General features: G+C 48.2%; 1 protein-coding gene across 6 annotated transcripts in view; it reads right to left on the minus strand.

Annotated features, from left to right (window-relative positions):
• CAPN1 (calpain 1) overlaps positions 1 to 20,413 on the minus strand; it is a 59,096-nt gene that overhangs the window by 38,257 nt on the left and 426 nt on the right. The window contains exons 1-4 of one of the 6 annotated variants that reach the window (XM_048856940.2): positions 20,050 to 20,190; positions 12,126 to 12,423; positions 10,495 to 10,564; positions 1,858 to 1,976 (exon numbers count right to left, since the gene is read on the minus strand). In XM_048856940.2, coding sequence (XP_048712897.1) covers positions 1,858 to 1,976; positions 10,495 to 10,564; positions 12,126 to 12,392 — 456 coding nt within the window. In that variant the 5' untranslated portion in view covers positions 12,393 to 12,423; positions 20,050 to 20,190. The other 5 variants (XM_075130422.1, XM_075130424.1, XM_048856942.2 and 2 more) reach the window with 5 other exon arrangements.

Raw genomic sequence — 20,413 nt, forward strand, 5'->3', positions numbered from 1 at the left:
TAGATAAGCTATTACCAGCAGGACAGTGGGGTGGGAGGAGGTATTGTTTCATATTCTCTGTGTGTATATAAAGTCTGCTGCAGTTTCCACGGTATACATCTGATGAAGTGAGCTGTAGCTCACGAAAGCTCATGCTCAAATAAATTGGTTAGTCTCTAAGGTGCCACAAGTACTCCTTTTCTTTTTGCGAATACAGACTAACACGGCTGTTCCTCTGAAACAGAAAAAGTGGTACAAAAAAACGTATAGACAAAGTCCTAATACAAATGCCCTATACAAGTTGTTCTAAGGTCTTTGCTTACTGATGATGACATGATTTCTTGCTTCCTACCAGCTTCAAGACATGCATTTCTCCTCAGTAACTGAGCTCTTCAGGCTGCCAGAGACCTCTGTGTCTAGCAGGTAACAAGTTGCTACTGATTTCTCTCTCTCCAAAGCCTCTTAACAAAATTAGGCCAACACCTTTCCACCAAGGTTTAATGTTCTACCCCTGCCTGCAAAACCCTGGGGGAAGCTTGTCCTACATGTGATCCAATGGTTTTTAAGGTTATAACTGTTAAAAGGTGCCAATGAACATGATACAAAATGGGTATCACACAGCCTGATAGGAACCTTTTTTTGGTCTATACATTATTTTCACGCATACACACACTTTTCACTTGGGCATCTTTGGGAAAGATACCAATAGTCAAGTGTTATAGGGAGGGCTGGCCCTTTAAGGGGAGTTGGCCTCAGGTCTATCTGTACCTAGTTATCTGCCTCGTATGTGATGGGTTTGGCCCAGTGGTTGGCCAGCAATCATGCAATGGTAGTTCAGGGGGTGGGGCTTCCTATAAGAGATTTTCCTGCTTCAAAGAAGGGGAGACCTCTCTGAAGAAGCCCAGAGTAAGCCTGGAGAGAGATCTGGGCCCTGATGCAAAGATAACGAGGGAGAGAGACCTGCAGGGGATACGGGGTCAAAGTGGGACAGGGAAGGAACCTGCTGGGAGCTACCTGCTGCCAGGGCAGGTAGCAAAGCCTTTAAGAAGGAACTGGGAGCTCAGGAAGGGTGAATTTAACTGCTGAGTTTGGAGAAGAAGGCTGGGAGATTCTAGCTTTGAGTTAAACGGTTATTTTGTATAAAATAAACCAGACCCCAGAAGGGGAGAGTAATCCAAAAGCACTAGTTGTGGCAGTTTTACTGGGGAAGAAGGTAAACTGAGGGAGCAGCAGGGTCCAACACCAAATGAGGTGAGAATTTCTTACATCCCAGCATCTCACCTGTTACGAATTATATCTGATAGGTCACGTACAAAACTGCTGCGAATTATACCTGATAGGTCACACACAGTTCGAACCTAGGCTGAGGCACATGAACAAAGTCCACAACTGCAGAGTTCCCAAAAAACACCAAGTTTATTACCCTCGAGCATGGTGCCCCCCTGCTAGCCAGGAGGGGACACAGAATACAGATTATGCAAAGGTTATATACCACTTAGCAAAGCATGTTGCCCTTGTGCATCGGAAACAAACCAAGCCAATAAACAAACCCTTTTCTTATCTACCACCTATCCCTGCTTGGTGCATTCCTCGTGCTAAATTAGTATGTTAATTACACAGCATGGTCCTAAAGCAATGCATCAGTAACTTTTATTATCAGGATGGGAGGCTTCACATCAAAGGCCAAGAGATAGGGAGTTAGGGACAGACAAAGAACAGATACCGGGAGTCAAGGCAGGCTGGAGACAAGGAGGAGGATTTTCACAGGAATGCAGTATCTAAGGAACACTCCTCCTGGTGCATGATGTGCTTGCTTTTAGACAATGGTGGGTCCCAAACCAAAATGGAATCACATGTGCTAACTTTTCCTTAACACACCTGGAAGTGGAAGATGCCAGCATATCCATTCTGGAAGCTCTGCCCATGGGGGACCACTCGATGGAGGATGGTATCATTCAAGGTGAGACAAGCAATTGCAGCTAGGAGCCAGCAGTCACCTGAATGAAGGCAGAAAGAAAAGTTAGTCAAGAAAGTTCCATTTGCACCAAGGATGGAAAATAACACTCCTGTTTCTTCAGCAGAGCCTAGCTGCATTGGATAAATAACTGCATGGTATGTGGCAGTCACATTTTATTCTCAGAAGAAAAATTAAAAGGTGCAGGCCGCAAACATAGTAGAGCGCAAGATTTCAGGCTTGCACGTTACGGGAGCCATTTGGCAACTCAGGCACCCACTGGGGAGAAAGATATTTGCATAAACCACACACCAACTCTTGCAGCTAACCAGAACTAGCTGTGCAATCCCCCATATGAGTCAGAGCAGCCTGGGGCTCCCGCGCAGACATTCTCCTCAGCCTCCTGCTGCAAGTTCTCACACATCCTCACCATTGTTTTCCAAGGCTGCTCATTCTAAATTTTGCTGCTGATTTGTTCTTCTCACTTATGTGGCACCAAAAATATGGCAATGCTGACGATGAAAGGGATACTCTGGGCTTTAGTCTGACTCCGCAAAAGTCTGATATCCACTTGGTTTTTTAGACCAAAAGTGATGGAAGCCCCCTTGGATTTTTGCACTATGGCTGTTACTTGGCAGAGATACGAATATTCAAGGTGAACGGCATAAGGGAAACAACCATTTTGGCCCTCAAATTTACAGGCTGCCTAAAACTCATAGTTCCATGCAGATGAGAGGAGAAATTTCCTTCCACTGGAGCTCCTGCCCCCTCACAGTTTGATCAGGTACCTCATAAGTTACAGTCCCCAAGCAAGTTTATCCAGTTTTCTGTGCACTTTGCACAGGGTTTTTGCTTGGGTGTTGGGGGAGGTGAGATCCTGTGCTGGGCCAGAACTCACCGCCCAGGAGAGAAGAGCTTTAAACAACCCTTGTGATCCTAAGCTTCTCTGGAAACTGGAGCAGCCCCTGGCATAATTGAGACAGCCCCAAGGGCCTAACTTATGGCAGCCTCCTGGGGGTGCCCTATGGGCCGCAGTTCAGCTCAGAATCCATGGAGCACTATGTACTGCGGTCTCACACCTAACACGGCCCCCCTGCCCAATGCCCACAGCCCTAATCCCCCATGACAGGGCTTGCAGGTTCCTCCCCTGGCCAGATATGGAGCTTTTAGAGCCCTTTTTATCCAGCATAAAGGGGCCAGAATGGGGATGAGGATCTCAGCCAGGATAGGTTTTACTTTATGCTATGCCACTATAATTGGTTACACTTATTCAGGACCTGCTGTGGAAGACAAAGTATCAGATGACTAGTACCATCGGCAGGCCACAGAGCTCAAGGCCACTCCGCACAGCCGAGGAGACTGTAGGGAAAGGGTATAAAAATAGTGACTCTTGGCACATCCATAGCACCCTTCATCTCAAACTGCTTTTGAAAACATCAATGAAGCCCTGTATGTCTGTGCAGTCAGTCCTCGTGGAAAAATAGCATCAGGGAGCAGTGAAACAACTTGCCCCAGGGTTGAGCTGCAAATCAATAGCCAAGCCAGGAACAGAACCCAGGAGTCCTATCTCACTCCTCCTTGCTCTAACCATTAGAGCACTGCCTTAGCTAAAGAACAAGACCCCAGCCTGTCAGTGCCAGGAGGCATGGTCAAAGTGAAGCTTGGGAAAAGTTCACACACTGTGTAAATAAATATATATTAAAGATAACTTACAACTTATTTCTGTGCCAAAAAAAAAACCAAACCCCTACGTAACATCATGTGGAACTCCTTGCCATAAGATATCCATGAGTCTAAGAGCTTAGCAGGATTTAAAAAAGGATTGGATATTTATATGGATAATGAGACTCTCCAAAGTTACAATAGTAATTTAAAAAAAAATGAAGATGGGATTTTATCAATCCTCTTGCATCAGGCCATCAGCCAATCTCGAACAGGGTTAGGAAGGCAGTTTCCTGAGGGGTAGGATCTCTGATCACTATGGGATTTCTTGCATCTTCCTCTGAAGCAGCTGGTGCTGGCTGCTGTCAGAGAATGGACTAGGTCAGGGGCGGGCAAACTTTTTGGCCTGAGGGCTGCATCAGGTTTCTGAAATTGTACGCAGGGCTGGTTAGGGGAGGCTGTGCCTCCCCAAATAGCCAGGCATGGCCCAGCCCCCACCCCCTATCCGACCCCCCCCCCATTTCTCACCCCCTGACAGCCCCCCTGGGACTCCTGCCCCATCCAACCCCCTCGTTCCCTGACGGCCCCCAGGGATCTCTGCCCCATCCACCTTCCCTGCTCTCGGTCCTCTGTCCGCCCCCGGACTCCCCACCCCTAACTGCCCACCACCACCCCATCCAACCCCTCCTCTCCTTCCTAACTGCCCCCCCCCGGGACCCCTTCCCCATCCGCCCCCCCCGCTCCCTGTCCGCCCCCAGAACCCCTGCCCCTGATTGCCCCCCGCCGCCCCATCCAACCCCTCCTCTCCTTCCTTGCCCCCCCCCCCGGGACCCCTACCCCCGTTCAACCCCCCTGTTCCCCGCCCTCTGACCGCCCCGACCCCTATCCACACCCCTGCCCCCCAAACTCCCCTGCCCTCTATCCAACCCCCCCCCCCCCGCCCCCTTACCGCGCTGCCTGGAGCACTGGTGGCTGCACCAGGACAGCACAGAGCACTGGGTCAGGCCGGGCTCTGCAGTTGCGTTGCCCCAGGAGCTCACAGGCCCGGTGCCCAGAGCACTGCGCCGGCGGCATGGCGAGGTGAGGCTGCAGGGGCGGGGGGACAGCAGGGGAGGCGCTGGGGGGCTAGCCTCCCGGGCCAGGAGCTCAGAGGCCCAGCAGGACAGTCCTGCGGGCCGTAGTTTGCCCACCTCTGGGCTAGGTGGACCCCTAGTCTAATCCAGTTTGGCAATTTCTGTGTTCCCACAGCTTGACAAGGGCAAGGGCACCATAGCAATTTGGGCTTAACTTATTTCTCATGTCTGCTTTGCTGTTCACCTTTCATGGGGACCAGAAAACGACTTAGTAACCAAGTAGAAAAAGCCAGACGTGGGGCTGCCCATCTTGCCAGCCCGCTCCTTACAAAGCTCTTTCCGTGGTCTCTGCTGGCCCACACTTGCTGCCTCCTCTGCTCCTGCGCCATCTCAGAGGGACAGTTGAAAGACGGCTTCAGTGCAGTGGCAAAGGAGGAGGTGGATGAAGGCGGGCAGCAGGTGGGAAGGAGTGGACAAGCCGATGAGGCTTTTTAAGTCCAAAGAATACTGAATTGGGACTCACTTTCAGAAACAGCTGTGACAGCTGGCAACCAGCCAGGTGCTGTTAGTGCCATTTCCCTCCCCCACACACCCCCAGTGGACACTGGAACGGCATGGTTTAATTCTCCACACACTTCTCTCCCCGCCCAGCCCCCCCACGTGGTCCTGGGATATTTAAAGTTTTGTGGCATTTGCACAGAGCTAGACTCCATTCCTGCTCCAACGGCCAATCTGCTGTAGGGAGGGGCACAGTGCAGACACATATGCCCCCATGCTGACTCTGGGAGGAGCTGGACTGCAGCTGTCAGGGGGCTTCCCTCATCGAGGGCAGCGCTCATCCCTCCCCGGCTAGAAAAAACACAGGCAGCAGGACTGCTGCTGCCAAACTTACTGGTTAACACAGTTCATTGCAGCGTACTAAAGATCCAGTTGGTATGACTCCAAAGTTTGCATCACTCCAATGCAGCTGCTGTTAAGCCTTCCAAATTCAGAGACTCTCCTCCCATTTTGAGACACACTTAAAAAATGTTCATCGTGGGAGGAACATGGCTTCTTTGTGTTTAACTGATTTGCATCTTTGCACTGTGTATCGATTTAAAAAGTGACTCATGGGTCTGGGAGCAGAGGCAGCATCCAATACCTGGGAAGAGTGCAGCATTCTCCTGGGGTGGGAACTCTACTGAGCTAGGTTTGCGCCTGTGTTAGGAACATTTCATGTTAATCTTAAGGCACCCCTCTTCTGGCCAAAGTTCAGAGCTAAAGTTAATTCGTGCTCGTAAAGCACACTGAGATCCTCAGATGGAAGGCGCCATGTAAGTGCACTGTATTATTATTATATAGCTGACTCCTCCACCCTCCCATCCGCTGCTTTGATGGCCCTAATCTTGTCTTTGACAGAAATACAGCTATGCAGTGGGTGTGATTCAAACAGGCTATAGACTAGACTCTACGGACGGGCTTGCCGCTCACAGGAGTAGCCCATAACCCAAAAGGCCTGGGGTAAAATTTCCAAAGGTGTCTAAATTCATATTCAAATGGGATTTAGGCACTTGGAACCCTAAATCCCACTGACAATGAGACTTGGGCTCTTAGGGTCTAAAGTCACTTAGGCACTTTTGAAAATTTCACTCTTGATCTACATACAGGTTTTGTACATATACACACATATATATATTTTAAACGGATATAGTTATAGCAGTACTGTACTTGGTGTGAATGCAATTATACTGGCATAAAGGTGCCTTATACTGATATAACTATTCCTGAATGGAAGTGGAATAAACTATACTGATCCAAACACCTTTACACCAGTATAACTGGATAAAGCTGTACAACCTCTTGCCACACTGGGGGCAGGAGAGAAGGAAGAGGGGGTTGTACAGCTTTAACTATATTGATCTAGTTTGAGGAGTACAACTTGTGTGCATAGATGATTCCATCTGTCTCAGAGCACTATCCCCTCTGGTTTAAATTAATCCAGATCTAGCCTCCAACCTGCAGTAGTCAGGATAATTCATCCAAAGGTAACAGCGCAGATTTGTACATTTCCAGCCCTAGGTTTCTCTCAGAGCCGGCCCACAACATTTTGGCACCTGAGGCGGGGAGCTCAAATGACGCCTCCATGCCCCCTCGCCTGGGCCAAAACTTTGAAAGGTCTCAATTCTGCCTTTTTCCTCTTCTACTCCTCTCATGGTACTGCTCTGCTACCTACCCCAATAAAGGAGAACTAACAACTTAAAATGCCTTGTTCAAAAATTTTAAGTAACACTTAACTTTCAAAGGCCTGAACAGCAAATGTAACTTCTCTTGTCTGCATAGTAAACACTGGCATTTTTATCTGTTTGAATAATCAAAGTGGTGCTTTCCGTGCCTTCTTGGTTGCAGAGATTTGAACTGCGTTGCAAGGCCGACCAGCCTCTCCTGTGTCATTGGGGAGCATAGATGTGTTTTTATTAACTTCAGTTTGGAGAAGCTGCATTCTCCACTGGCAACTGTTACAGGAAGTGTTAGAAGTATGTGTGACGGGTTGGATCACAGAAACCCCCTTGGGACTGCCACCTGATGTGACAAGACTACTTCTGCTCCTGCTTTCCTGCCCTGTCAGCTTAGGACTTCAGTGCCCTGCCTAGTTGGAGTCAGACCCACTAGCCTGTTGCAAACCCAGACCCAGGCCTGAACCATGTCCCCTAACAGCTGTAGGCTTAATTGAAAGCAATTTAAGAAATGTTCCTGTCCTTGACACCCAGATGCCCAACTCCCAATGGGGTCCAAACCCTAAATAAATCCATTTTACCCAATGTGGCTGGAACACTAGATTGGAAGAGCTTGCAACAAAAACAGTATGCAGCATTCTGGGTTTTTGAGTGCATAAGCCATGGCCGCTCCGCTTTGTCGCCAGTAATGTGTTGGATGGAAACTTCTATTTTCATTGTCTTTGAGGAACATGAAGTTTTTCACTTGCTGTGGCCCAAGCAGTACAAGCAAGTCCCTCAAGCTACTGCTCAAGTGGGTCCACAGTCCTGGATCATCTAGACTTAAGGAACTGAACTCAGCAGCAGCTGTTTCTTGCGCCTCCACCACACTCTTCTCTGATCTACACTTTTCTTCAGGAATGTGCATGGTTACATCCATTTGAGATGGAGATAATGGACGCTGCAGTAGCTGCCTGATCACCTGCACTCTGACTAACTGGAATCTCCTTCCTTAGAAGTTTTTAAGGTCAGGCTTGACAAAGCCCTGGCTGGGATGATTTAATTGAGGATTGGTCCTGCTTTTGAGCAGGGGGTTGGACTAGATGACCTCCTGAGGTCCCTTCCAACCCTGATATTCTATGATTCTATGATCAGGCGTCTCCTCACCACTCACATCCTCACTGGGGCCGGAAGGCTCACAGTGAACATTTGTGTCTATGTATCTTAGGGTTAGCTCCTTCCTGCTTAGACAGAAAAGCTTCCTTTGCTTGCTTTCTTTTTCTGCATGCTGCCCCAGAGGGGCGTTTTCTTCTTTCACTCATGACTGCTGTTCTGTGCCAGCTATAGTGACTCTCAACACTCAGTTGAAGCGGACAAATAAGCAGGCTGGTAGCGGGGCCTGAGTGAGGGAAGATATCAGCATCTTAAGGGCCTAACTGGCTCCTACTACTTCAGTTGACTGCCTGTTCTCCTCCAGTGGGTTCAGGGAAGCAGCAGGAAACAGGAAGCTCCCTGGGAAGCTGGTGTTAATCAGGCCAGGCTGCTGGGGGTGCTAGACAGGTACATAAGAGGCTCCTCCCCCACCCTCTCCCTGCAGCTCCTGCTGCTTTCTGTTATTCCCTCTCACCTTTTCGCCTGCCTGCTTGTTATGTCTCTTGTGCCCTCCTTCCTCCAGCGCAGCACTCCACCATCTCTGTGCATCCAGAGCAGAGAGAATACATATGCCCCAGCAGCAGACACAATTTTCTACACTCTGGGTCCTAGTGGCGCCCCCCACAGTCTGGCACCTGAGGCGGCCTCCTCAGTTCGCCTCAAGGTAAGGCCAGCCCTGGTTTCTCTAGCTCAGAAATATTCTCTCTAATCCATTTTTTGTAATTTAAGGCTGGGGAACTTAGAGAACATTACAGAGAAGAGAGAGCCCACGCATACACGCACACATACTGTGCCCAAAGATAAAGCTAAATAGGAAACCAGACACAGAATATCACCATTTCATCTCAGCAAAAGGCAGGACCAGTCTTTCCTTTCTGCCTGTTTTAAAACCTCACGGGGGGAATCATATCTCTGTGGCATTTTTTCCTTCTCTATTATATGTAATGTGCCAACAGTGGCCTGCCTTGAGTTACAAAAAGGGAGATTGTTCTGGAGTCGGACACATTTTTGCTGGACAAATTGCAGAGAAGGCTTAAAACCACTTGGAAAGCAATTTAGCTTGACCATATCACTAACTCCCTTTTCTCCAGGGGAAATTCAGAGGGTTAGAAGTCAGTGTCAGTCCCAAATAGATCCAATTTCTTTGTAAAAATGGGGCAGTGGCCCTTCATTGGGAAGTTGCAAGAAAAAGAAAGAAAAAAAAGTACAGTTTCCCCTGCTTATCCCCCCCCCCCGCCCTTTTCTCTGAGCTCAGGGAGCTGTGATATTTCACAAAAGTGAGAAAGATGCTGTGTGTCACATTAAATCCAATCTACTGTACTATTTAAAGTTACACCTGGTGATCTGATGGTTTGGACTAGCCCACGAGAAACCAGAGCTTGGGGGGAGAGAAGAACGGGGAGCATGGAGTCTCGCAGGGCTGGGAACAGCTAATAACTGCAGGAATATGCTGCAAAGGAAGCTAGGAATTACTGGGATTTGCACAGCAGGCCTCAAGGCCGCCTATAATGAGGGGGCAGGGGAAAATCATGGAATATTCAAGCCCCTCTGTGCACTGATATGCCAAGTCCCTGCCCAAGACCGAGGTCCTGCATCAAGCTCCATGTGGATGGATCCCTCTGAGAGCACCAGTGAAGTTATCGGAAGCTCCATACAGGAGTCTGCCCAGGAGGATCTCATTGTAGGATTGGGGCATAAAGGAGATGAAATTGTAAGATTTTGGGGGCAAGGACCATTGTTTTGTTCTGTGTTTATACAGTGCATATAACAATCGGATCCTGGTCTGTGACTCCTAGGTACTTGCACAATGCAATTTAATTATTTAATTAATTCGTATGGACCTAATCCCCAACATAAGAATACACAGGACAAGGATTCTCTGCTAGAACAGTGATGTCTGAATGTTATATTTGTCCCTTTATCTTATTCTTAGGTTACTTTCAGGCTTCCATTTCTGTAGTATCCGAGTACATCATTAGCTTATTTATCCTACCAACAGCCCTGTGATGGAGGGAAGTGCCATTATCCCCATTTTACTGATGTGAAAACTGAGGCACTCAGAAACTAAGCAATATGGCTACGGTCACATAAGAAGTTCATCACAGAATATGGAAATGAAGACAGGTCTCTTGAATCACAGGCTAACACTCTAACCACTGGGCCATCCTTCCTCAAATGCAGAATTGGGGGGGGGGGGACAGGGAGTAGGAGAGTTGGACATACAGATTAAAACATATAATCTCTAAAGGCTTTATGAAAGAAGGAAGCAGGAGAAGCTAGTCATGTTTAACAGTCCTTCAGAGATGCACCTGTTCCAGCATTCATGTGAAACCACTAAGCATAAATAAGCAAGCACTTAGGAGCAACATTTCTCCAGCAGCAAGAATCCAGCTTCTGCCCCCAGATTCCGTCCTTCCCGGTCTCTCAACAGCAGCACTAATAATAAGCAAGACCCCCAAATGGAAGCCAGCAGCATCCCTACCGAGAGCTCCCTGGCAGATGTCTGTGCGGGTGGCTCCGTCAACAATGAACTGCGGGTTGGAACACATTTCCTGAAACAAAACATAGTTTGGTTTTTAAAGTTCCAGTGACTGGGATATTGGTTCTTACAATGCTATGCAGTCCAGTTAGGCAAAGCCATCACCTTTGATCTACATTTGTTAACCCTTAAGTATGTGGCCACTCTTTCACAATGGCAGCCCAGTGAACATTTAGGATTATGTGCATGGTAAGTATCCAAAGTCTCTTAATCATCCTGGTTGGAGACAGCTTTTGAAAGATGGACAAAGACAATTACTGTTGAGCCTAGCACAATGGGGTCCTGTCCTGGTCCATGACTAGGTCTCTTTAGGTGCTGCGTAATACAATAAATAATAATACTTTTATTGTCAATTCTTTCGAGCAGTCCTTTTGTCACATGGTTATACAGTACCTACTGCTATGGGGCCCTGATTCCCCATGGGGCCTCTGGACAGTACTACAATACAAACAACACACACTCCTCCTCCATGCTGTGTCTCATAATACAAACACAGGGGAGTCACTCACGTTTAATAACAGGTGCTCCACAGGTAGAAGGAATACAAAGAAAAACATTTTCACAAAGCATGCAGTCAGTGGAAAATTCCATTGCAAGAGCTCAGAGTTCGCCACTATATGCACTCAGATACTACAGTGGTAAGGCCATATAAATAGATAGGTATGCTGTTTATTGATTTTAAAGAGAGCTGGATGGTTTAAAGCAGTGGTTCTCAAAGCCGGTCCACCGCTTGTTCAGGGAAAGCCCCTGGAGCGCCAGACCGGTTTATTTACCTGCCGCATCCGCAGATTCAGCCAATCGTGGCTCCCACTGGCCACGGTTCACTGCTCCAGGCCAATGGGGGCTGCGGGAAGGGCGGCCGGCATGTCCCTTAGCCCGCACCGCTTCCCACAGCCCACATTGGCCTGGAGCGGTGAACCACGGCCAGTTGGAGCCGCGATCGACTGAACCTGCGGACGCGGCGGGTAAACAAACCGGTCCGGCGCGCCAGGGGCTTTCCCTGAACAAGTGGCAGACCGGCTTTGAGAACCATTGGTTTAAAGACTAGACAGACATGCAGCAGTAAAAACTGCACAATTCACATAGTATATTCCTCTGAAGCACCAGGTATCGGCCTCTGCTACAAGTGGGATTCCAGACTTATCTTACGAATGGTCCAATCTAGTACAGCAAGAAGCTGCATACCAAAGTAGATGGCTGATTGCTCTGATTTGAAACAGCAGGAGCCAGGTTACTCAGCTAGTAGCATTGATCTGATACAACATGGCAAACCCTGGGTTCTAATTAACCAGTTGCACTCATTAATCGTTGAAATCAGGGTGGATTGCCAGTTAAATCAGCTAAATCAATGGCAGAAACAGGAATAGTTGCCAGTTCTTTGGCTGTAACCACCAGACAACACTGCCTATAAGGGTTTGAAAATTCTACCATTACAGAATTTAGGGAGGCAAACGAAAAACTTTCCTTGTTTCATTGATTGCCCAAAGAAAAAGATTCAGGAGCGATTCTCTACATAGGACACAAACAAATACATCCCATAAGTGGTACGTGGGAGGAATTGATTCTTGCCTCACCGTGGGTCTCTTCCACTTGATTCCATAGGTTTTGGAGGAGTTTGGACCCAATTCTTTGAAGCCCAAGGAGGCGGCTGCAGGAGGGAAGGTGTTATCTCGGAAGAGGGCTCCACTCTGTAAGCATGCATTCCGAAGCTTCTCAAAGTCCTGGCCCAAGTACTTCACTGCATTCTCATGCTGCCCCAGGCCTAGATCCTTAGCCCTCTGCTTCTGGACCTGAGCTGAGACGCCTGTGCAATACACTGGGGTGATGATTTCTTCCGCCATCTTTGGCAACTATTGGACTAGGCAAGCCCCACTGAAACAGAGAAGACAAGAATAAACAGCATACGTGGAGAACTGAACCTCACAACCCCTTACACAGCTTTAGCCAAGGGACCTAACAGCAAAGCATAGCGTGTAACCTGCTGAGCATACATAGCTGTACTAAGTCCTCACTTTCCCAGATGGACCTGCTCTCAGCTGCATGTAGTTCTCACCTACATAGATATCTTCCAACAACACTTAACTTTACATGTGTTTTTCTCTCCCCTGCTGTGTGAATGACCCAGCCGAAACAGAGACAGTTCTCTCACGCTATCTGTAACAACAGTAAGGCCTTATCTATGCTAGCAATCTGTACCAGGAAATGTTTGGTTTCAGAGTAGCAGCCGTGTTAGTCTGTATTCGCAAAAAGAAAAGGAGTACTTGTGGCACCTTAGAGACTAACAAATTTATTTGAGCATAAGGTTTCGTGAGCTACAGCTCACTTCATCGGATGCACTGGTTTGCATAGTTCCACTAAGGCCATATGTACACCTTACAAGCTATAAGATCGCTTGTGTATCCGCACTATGCCAATAGGAGAGAGCTCTCCTGTTGACATAATAAAACCAGCTCAAGGATCAGTGGGAGAGTGTTTCCCACCAACATAAACACTCATGTGCGCAGCGCTATGCCAACAAAACTTATGTCGCTCAGGGGTGTGTTTTTTCACACTCCTGAGAGACACAAGTTTTGCCGACATAAGTGTTTATGTAGACATGGTCTAACAAAACTATTTAGGCTTGTTCACATCTGGCCATTTGTGCCAGTGTCCTGTGTCTACACAGCATCAAGTTGCATCAGCAAAATTATGTTACACCGTGGGTAGTGTGACAGGGCAAGGCCAGATGGCTATAGTAAAGTAGCGAGGAACAGGTATGTTAGCCCCAGGCTAAACAAATCCCTGGTACCATGGTAACCAAATGGCAGTTGCTCCAGGTTAATTAAGACACCTGGGGCCAATTGAGATCCTTCTAGAAAGCAGTGGTGATAGCTAGGTTGATTGGGACACCTGAAGCCAATCAAGGGCTGGCTAGAACCAGCTAAAAGCCTCCCAGTTCGTCAGTGAGGTGTGCATGTCAGGAGCTGTAGGAGGAAGCCATGCTGTTGGAGGATCTAAGCAGTATAAATCCTTATCAGGTGCAAGGAAGGAGGCCCTGAGGTAACGGTGAAGGAGATATTGGGGGGTTGCTGGGGGGAAGTGACCCAGGGAATTGTACATGTCCTATTTCCAAAAAGTCAGGAGTAGAGGGTGGGCCTGGGCTTCCCCACTCCACTCCCTGATTAATCACTGAGACTAGGAAACAACAGAGACTGGGTGAGGGAAGGTTGCTTCTCCTCCCCTCCCTTGCTGGCTTATGATGAAAATGGCTCAGTAGGCTGTGACTCTTGTCCAGGGCTAGTGCAAGGATGTTTTGCGCCCTAGGTGAAACTTCCACCTTGCACCCCCCTCTGCCCTGAAGCGCTGCCTCTCCCCTCAGAGAGCCGTGCGGCAACTCCCCACCCCAGCTCACCTCTGCTCCGCCTCCTCCCTGAGCATGCCACTGCCGCTGCTTCTCCCACCTCCCAGGCTTGCGGCGCCAATCAGCTGTTTGGCATGCAAGCCTAGGAGGCAGAGAAGTAGAGCGGGGAAGCATGCTCAGAGGAGGAGGAGGCAGAGCAGAGGTGAGCTGGGGCGGGGAGCGGATCCCCTGTGCGCCAGCCCCGTTACTTGCTGCAGGTGGCCCTTCCTGTGCCCCTCTGCCCCAGCTCACCTCTGCTCCACCGCCTCCCCGGAGCGTGCTTTTGGCTGCCCCCAACCACTTGGTGCCCTAGGCGACCACCTAGTTCACCTAGTGGTTGCACCGGCCCTCCCCTTGCCTCTAGAGAGAGAATGGCTACGTGGAGGGTCACAGTGAGTCTCTGAGTGAGTCTCTAGTGAAATCCACCAGGAAGTGTGGGACCCACTGAGATAAGGACAGAGCTTTGTCGCAGTAGGCATCCCAGTGTCCTCCATACTACTTTCAGGCACACTACCTTGTGGGAAGTTGATGCTGTGTATTGTGCAGCGGATGCTGTGTATTCTGGGATGCTTCCATGCATCTCAGGAAATTGTAGGGTGATGGACACCAAAGAGGAGTGTGATTTTTAAATTGACCATGTGCCTTTGAAAATGCCAGCCTTACTTGGGGGGGGGGAGCAGAGGGAGCAGAGGCTTTCAATGGGAGTTTGAGAGCCTCAAGACCCTGTGGAATAATGTCCTGAACAGACCCACAACTGAATGGCTGGCCAGCAGGATTTAGAACACAATGTAAAATGAGGTAACAACCGTTGGATTATACAAACCACTGGAGCCTGTCCATTGCATTGGCAGAATTTCATGAGTTGATTTATTATCACATTTGTTTTTTTATTTCAGCATGGTAACAAATGCAGTGCAATTTCCAAAGTTTCCCCAAGAAGAGACAAAAAGATTGTAGCAGACAAAAAGCTTTACCCTGGGAAGATCTTTAAAGATGGAAGAGGAATATAGCACTCTGGAGTAGCTGAACGTTCTTTGGGTACTTTAGAATTTGTTCACATACAGAATAACCCATCCATATGATTCCAATTAATGTGATAGAGTTTTTCATAGAACTAGCCTGCAAGAAACCTGCCCCCCCAGGGGATAAAATAATTGACTGTTATGCTGCCCAACACCACCAAGTCCTGCAGCTGCAGAACTAATTACATGATAAAATACCAGACCTGCAGCATTCACCAGCCACCCAAATAAACAGCAATTCCCACACCCACAACTCACTCCTTTTCTGGTTACTGGTTGTGAAAAGAATGTGAATCAAGAAGATTCGAGGGAACAAACAGGAACCACAACCACACAGCTGGCAACCTCCTGTGGGCTCAGACCAAGAGCATGGATCTGAACTCTTGGAAGTCTCTCCAGAACCCAACACTTCCAGGCTGCGGTGTATTTCTATCACACAATTAGCCACTTCCTTTCTCCTAGCTGTCATCTGTTTAGACCAGGGATCGGCGGCCTTTGGCATATGGCCCGCCAGGGAAAGCCGCTGGCGGGCTGGGAGCGTTTGTTTACCTGCAGGTTCGGCCGATCACGGCTCCCACTGGCCACGATCCCCCATCCCAGGCCAAAGGGGGCTGCAGGAAGGGCGGCCAGCACATCCCTTGCCCCACGCCACTTCCCACAGCCCCCATTGGTCTGGGACGGCGAACTGTGGCCAGTGGGAGCTGCGATCGGCCAAACCAGCAGACGCTGCAGGTAAAGAAACCATCCCTGCCTGCCAGCAGCTTTCCCTGGTAGGCCACGTGCCAACGGTTGCCGATCCCTGGTTTAGACTGGTACGCTTTTTGGGGCAGGGACTGTCTCTCAGTATGTATATTTAGAGCACCCAGCTAGGGTTGCCAATTTTGGTTGGATGTATTCCTGGAGGTTTCATCACATGACAAACTCTAAAGATTAATCTCTAGTTCTTGGAGAATCCAGGACAATCCTGGAGGGTTGGCAACCCTACACCCAGCTCAATGGGGCCCTGACATTAGTTGAAGTCTCTAGGCACTGGTGCAACCTAAACAATAAGGAGGCAGGATTCTGCAAGCACTTCTATTCTTGATGTCATGTTGTGCATTGAGGAACTGCCTGGGAAGACGTATTAACTCAATTCTATGTTCTTGTTAGGCCTGACCACATTACAGCTAAGCCACGTTCAACAGAGCCATGATCTAGACTAGCTCTGTTACAGTGTTCAAACCTTCTTCCTTAACATAAGGTATAAAAGTCACATTATGGACCCAGCTGCTGTCAGCCATTTTTAAACCACACTATTCCTCTTAATGCAGTTAAACAGCTGCACAGAGGGGCCTCTCCGATTATACGCTGTTTGTATTATGGTAGCACCTAGGGTTCCAACTGACATCTGGGCCCTACTGTGTTAGACACTCATAGTAAAAAAACTGTCCCTGCTGCAGACTATACAGTTGAAATAAGGAAAACAGGCACAGAGAGGGAAAGGGTCTTGCCCAAGGTGACACACCAAGTCAGATAACTTGACAACACAAAGCAGGTGATGTGCTCGGACTACTACCTATCTTGCTGACCAAGTGTATTATTGTCTCCTTGTTTCCTGCATCTGTCTGTATCCAGCTGTTGTTTCTTATCTTATAGTTAGATCGCAAGCTCCCAGGGGCAGGGACCATCTTTTTGTTCTGTGTTTGCACAGTACCTAGCACAGTGGAGTCCTGGTTCACGACTGGGGCTCTTAGAAGCTACCACAATACAAATAAATTACAACAGAGGAAGAGGTGGGAATTGATCCCAGGTGTCCTGATTCCACACAAACCATACCACCTCCCCCCTCAGACTTCTGAAGCATTTGCATTAACCTTAGAACAGGTCCTTCAAGTAATACCATGCCTGAAGGAAGAGGGATAACTCATGAGTCTCCACAAGAACATCTCTGCTCTCTGAAATAGACTGACACACCTTGCCCCGGGGGAGGTTGGCATAACTCAGGATCAAAATTTGCAAGTGTTTATCAGGAGGAACCAATCAATGGACATAGGTGCACCTAAATATGTTCTCAGCTGAACTGAACTCCTCCAAGCCCAGGTGAGATTTATTCACACAAAGTATGTTTGATTGGAAGTGACTCCAAAAATCAGAGCACCAATCTCCCCTCTGGTGCCTTGGAAAGCATTTACATTCAGCTGATAGTTAGAAAGAAGACTACTTGGCTTGTATTAATTTTATGGTGGGGGTTGATTGTTGCTTTCTACTGTTGTATTTTTATTACAATAGTGCCCCAATGCCCCAACCATATAAACACATAGCAAGAGGTATTCCCTGCCCCTTACACTAAATAGACTAGAAAGAAATTTAGACAACATACGTTAAACAGAAAGAGGCATTCACTCATTTACATTGGATCTAGGTTATTAAGGGCTTTATATATTAACATCAGACAGATTATCAGTAAGATTTAATCTTTTTTTTAATTGCCACAGCTACTAAATATTTCTTATCTGCTGATTTATCATCACTCATTTATTTCATCTGGGCACTCCCAAAATTACTCCTTTCCTTTTGGGGGTGAGCAGTAATTTTCCAGTCCTCAGATTCAGTATTGAAAAGGTGAATTTTTAACCCAAGCTGGAAGTCCCCAAGAGCTAGGAAGGTGTGGGGACTAATGACTGAACCCACTTCCCCAGTACAAGAGAACTTTGTTAAACAAATGAACCTTGAGAGCCTCCAGCTGAGTCAAACAAGTTAAGCAGAACAACCTCAGATCCTCCCTGAGAATTCATACAACAGCCTAAAAACTTTTACAATTTACATGCTCTATCCTTTAGAGTTATTATTTGTAACATCAACTAAGATTGGAGCCCCATGGGGCCGGGCACTGTCCAGACACACAGCAAGAGGCAGTCCCTTCCTAAGAGAGCTTACAATCTAAATAAGCAAGACAGATAAAGGGCAAAATTATCCCCATTTAATTTTTCTTTAGCTGTAAAGTGACAGGGAATCTGTGGCTGATCTGGGAATTGAACCCATATCTCCTGACACCTATCTACAAGACAATCTGTCCTCTCATCCTTCCCCTTTATGGCAAGAACAATCCAGCTCATAGGGTCTCAATCCTTTTAATATTTAATGTAGTTGGGTTCAAATGTCAACTGTTTTCATTGGTACTCTGATACCACCCTGGTGGCTTATTAGAAACACCAACATAGAGAAGAATGTGGGATTCACACTTGGGCCTTGAGAGGCGGGAGCCTCTTGAACTGCTCAACAGCAAATACAGAAATGATGGAGTCGCCATCCAGACCCTGGTAACACTGGCTGATGGTGGGTCTTCAGTCAGCGACTGTGGGGAGACTTGGAACAGACACAAAACAAACCCACAGCAGGGCGGAATATAAAATGTCCTGCTTGATAGCATAGTGTACTTAGCTGAATAACTGGTGATTGAATCAGGACATAAGCACCATAAAAGAGATGACTGGCCATTTTCAGTGCCCACAAGGCAAAGGCCTCATCAGTCCTGCTCCTGCCATAATGCTGGAGGGTTTGGCTGAGACTTCACCAATTCAGACTGAAAGAGGGATGCAGCACCATTAGCTAAGCCTGTCTCACCACCATGCAGCCCAGACAACAGTACTGCTCAAGAATTCTTTCCTTTTACATTTCTTATCTGACTGACACCAAAACATTCCAAAGGCCTGGAGCAGATTATTGGCAACTAACTTTGGCACACAAAGCTAGAAGAATGGAAGAGACAGTGTCCTCAGTTTGGAGAAGAGAACATCTTCTGGGGTTTTTCAAAGGAGCCAAGGGGAATTAGGTTCCCAAATCCCATTGATTTCAGCACCCAACTCCTTTAGGCTCATTTGACTAGTTCAGCCAGGCGCATTGCTGCCAGACACCAAGCCCACTTGGAGCCACATTACGGTCTCAAAGCACATCCTGCTGCAAGGAACATATATTGCACAGTGGCAATTATGTATAGATGGGACTGGATTTAAGAACAACATCCCGGAACAAAGAAGTGGATGAAAGCTCCATGTCTCTCTATTGGGATCAGTCTCTGAATGAGACAGCCTCTAAAGAGAGATGGTCTAGTAATTAGAGGACAGGCCAGACTGTGCATTACTGACTCTGTTACAGTCTCTCTGCCTAGCCTTGGGCAAATCACATACATCCAGACCCTCAAATCAGTGGGAGTTAAGCACCTAAATACCTATGGGGACCATATATCCAGACCCTCAAATCAGTGGGAGTTAAGCACCAAAATACCTATGGGGACGTAGGCCTTATCCTCTCTACCTCCTTCATCCCACTTTACAAGCAAGGAAATAAATTCACCTACCTCACACAGGTGCTGTCAGCATTAATAAGTTAATTGTAAAATAGAAAGCTCCATGTAAGTACCAATTTCCTCCCATCTCTTTCTTAACTTTGCCCTGATGGGGCCCGGGGCAGGCCTTTTGGGACTAGTGAAAATCTCAACTCTCACAATAAGAAGCAGGGTAAAGACTAGCAGAGAAACTTTGGACTTCCAGCAAAAATTCAGATCTCTCTCCCCAAACCATGGAAGATTTTACTGTTAATTAAGAGCAGGGTTAATAGCTTGGCAGCATGCCCCAGTTTTTGGCAATCAAATCAATAATTAGGGGAGAGTACAAGTCCCGGTCCCCCTCCTTACGGGTTAAAGAAGGAAATATTAAGAGGGAGAGAAAAATAAAACGAAAGGATTTTGCTCTGTAAACCCTCCCGTGCTGGGAAAGCTGCGAAACAGGCACTAGGATTGTGTAAGAGGCCGTGTCTGCTAAAACTGAAAATGGCTCAAAGGAACAGGGGGACTTGGGGCACCTTAGAGACGAACACATTTATCAGAGCGTAAGCTTTCGGGAAAAAAGCTGATGCTCAGGTAAATATGTTCGCCTCTAAGGTGCCCCAAGTCCCCCTGTTCCTTTTGCGGAAACAGACACACGGCAGCTGCTCTGAAACTCGGCTAAAAGGAAACCCCCGCCCAGCCCTTCACGCCCGCAGTCCAGCGGTTTGTAAAGCCCGTCGGGCGCCGCACGCCCAGCGAAGGCAACTCATGTAAGCTGAAGGAAAGCAGCCTACCTCTCGGGAATCGCCGCCAAGGTCCTGATCCCTTTACGCTCAGCCAGCCAAGGCGCTCCTACCCAGGGAGATCGTGAGTCCCCCCCTGCGCGACTCCTCCCTTGCAGGCTCCTCCCTCGTGCCCCTGCCCGCACACAAACCGCGTCTTGCAAATGCAAGAGCCTGGCGGGGAAGGAGAAGAGGAAAGAAGGGACATTTTGGTGCGGCCAGCGCCCAGCGCCGCCCCGCCGCCGCCCCCCCTCTCCCAGGGGCACCCCACCGCGCGCTCGGCAAAGGTCGCTTTGGCGGAGGAAGGGCGGCGGGGGCAGCTGAGAGTTTGTTTGGCTGCACCAGCGCGGCGCCGGTCACGCTCTCCCCCGCCTCC

Source organism: Caretta caretta, chromosome 7 (assembly GCF_965140235.1).
Source record: "Caretta caretta isolate rCarCar2 chromosome 7, rCarCar1.hap1, whole genome shotgun sequence".
Taxonomy (NCBI): Eukaryota; Metazoa; Chordata; order Testudines; family Cheloniidae; genus Caretta; species Caretta caretta.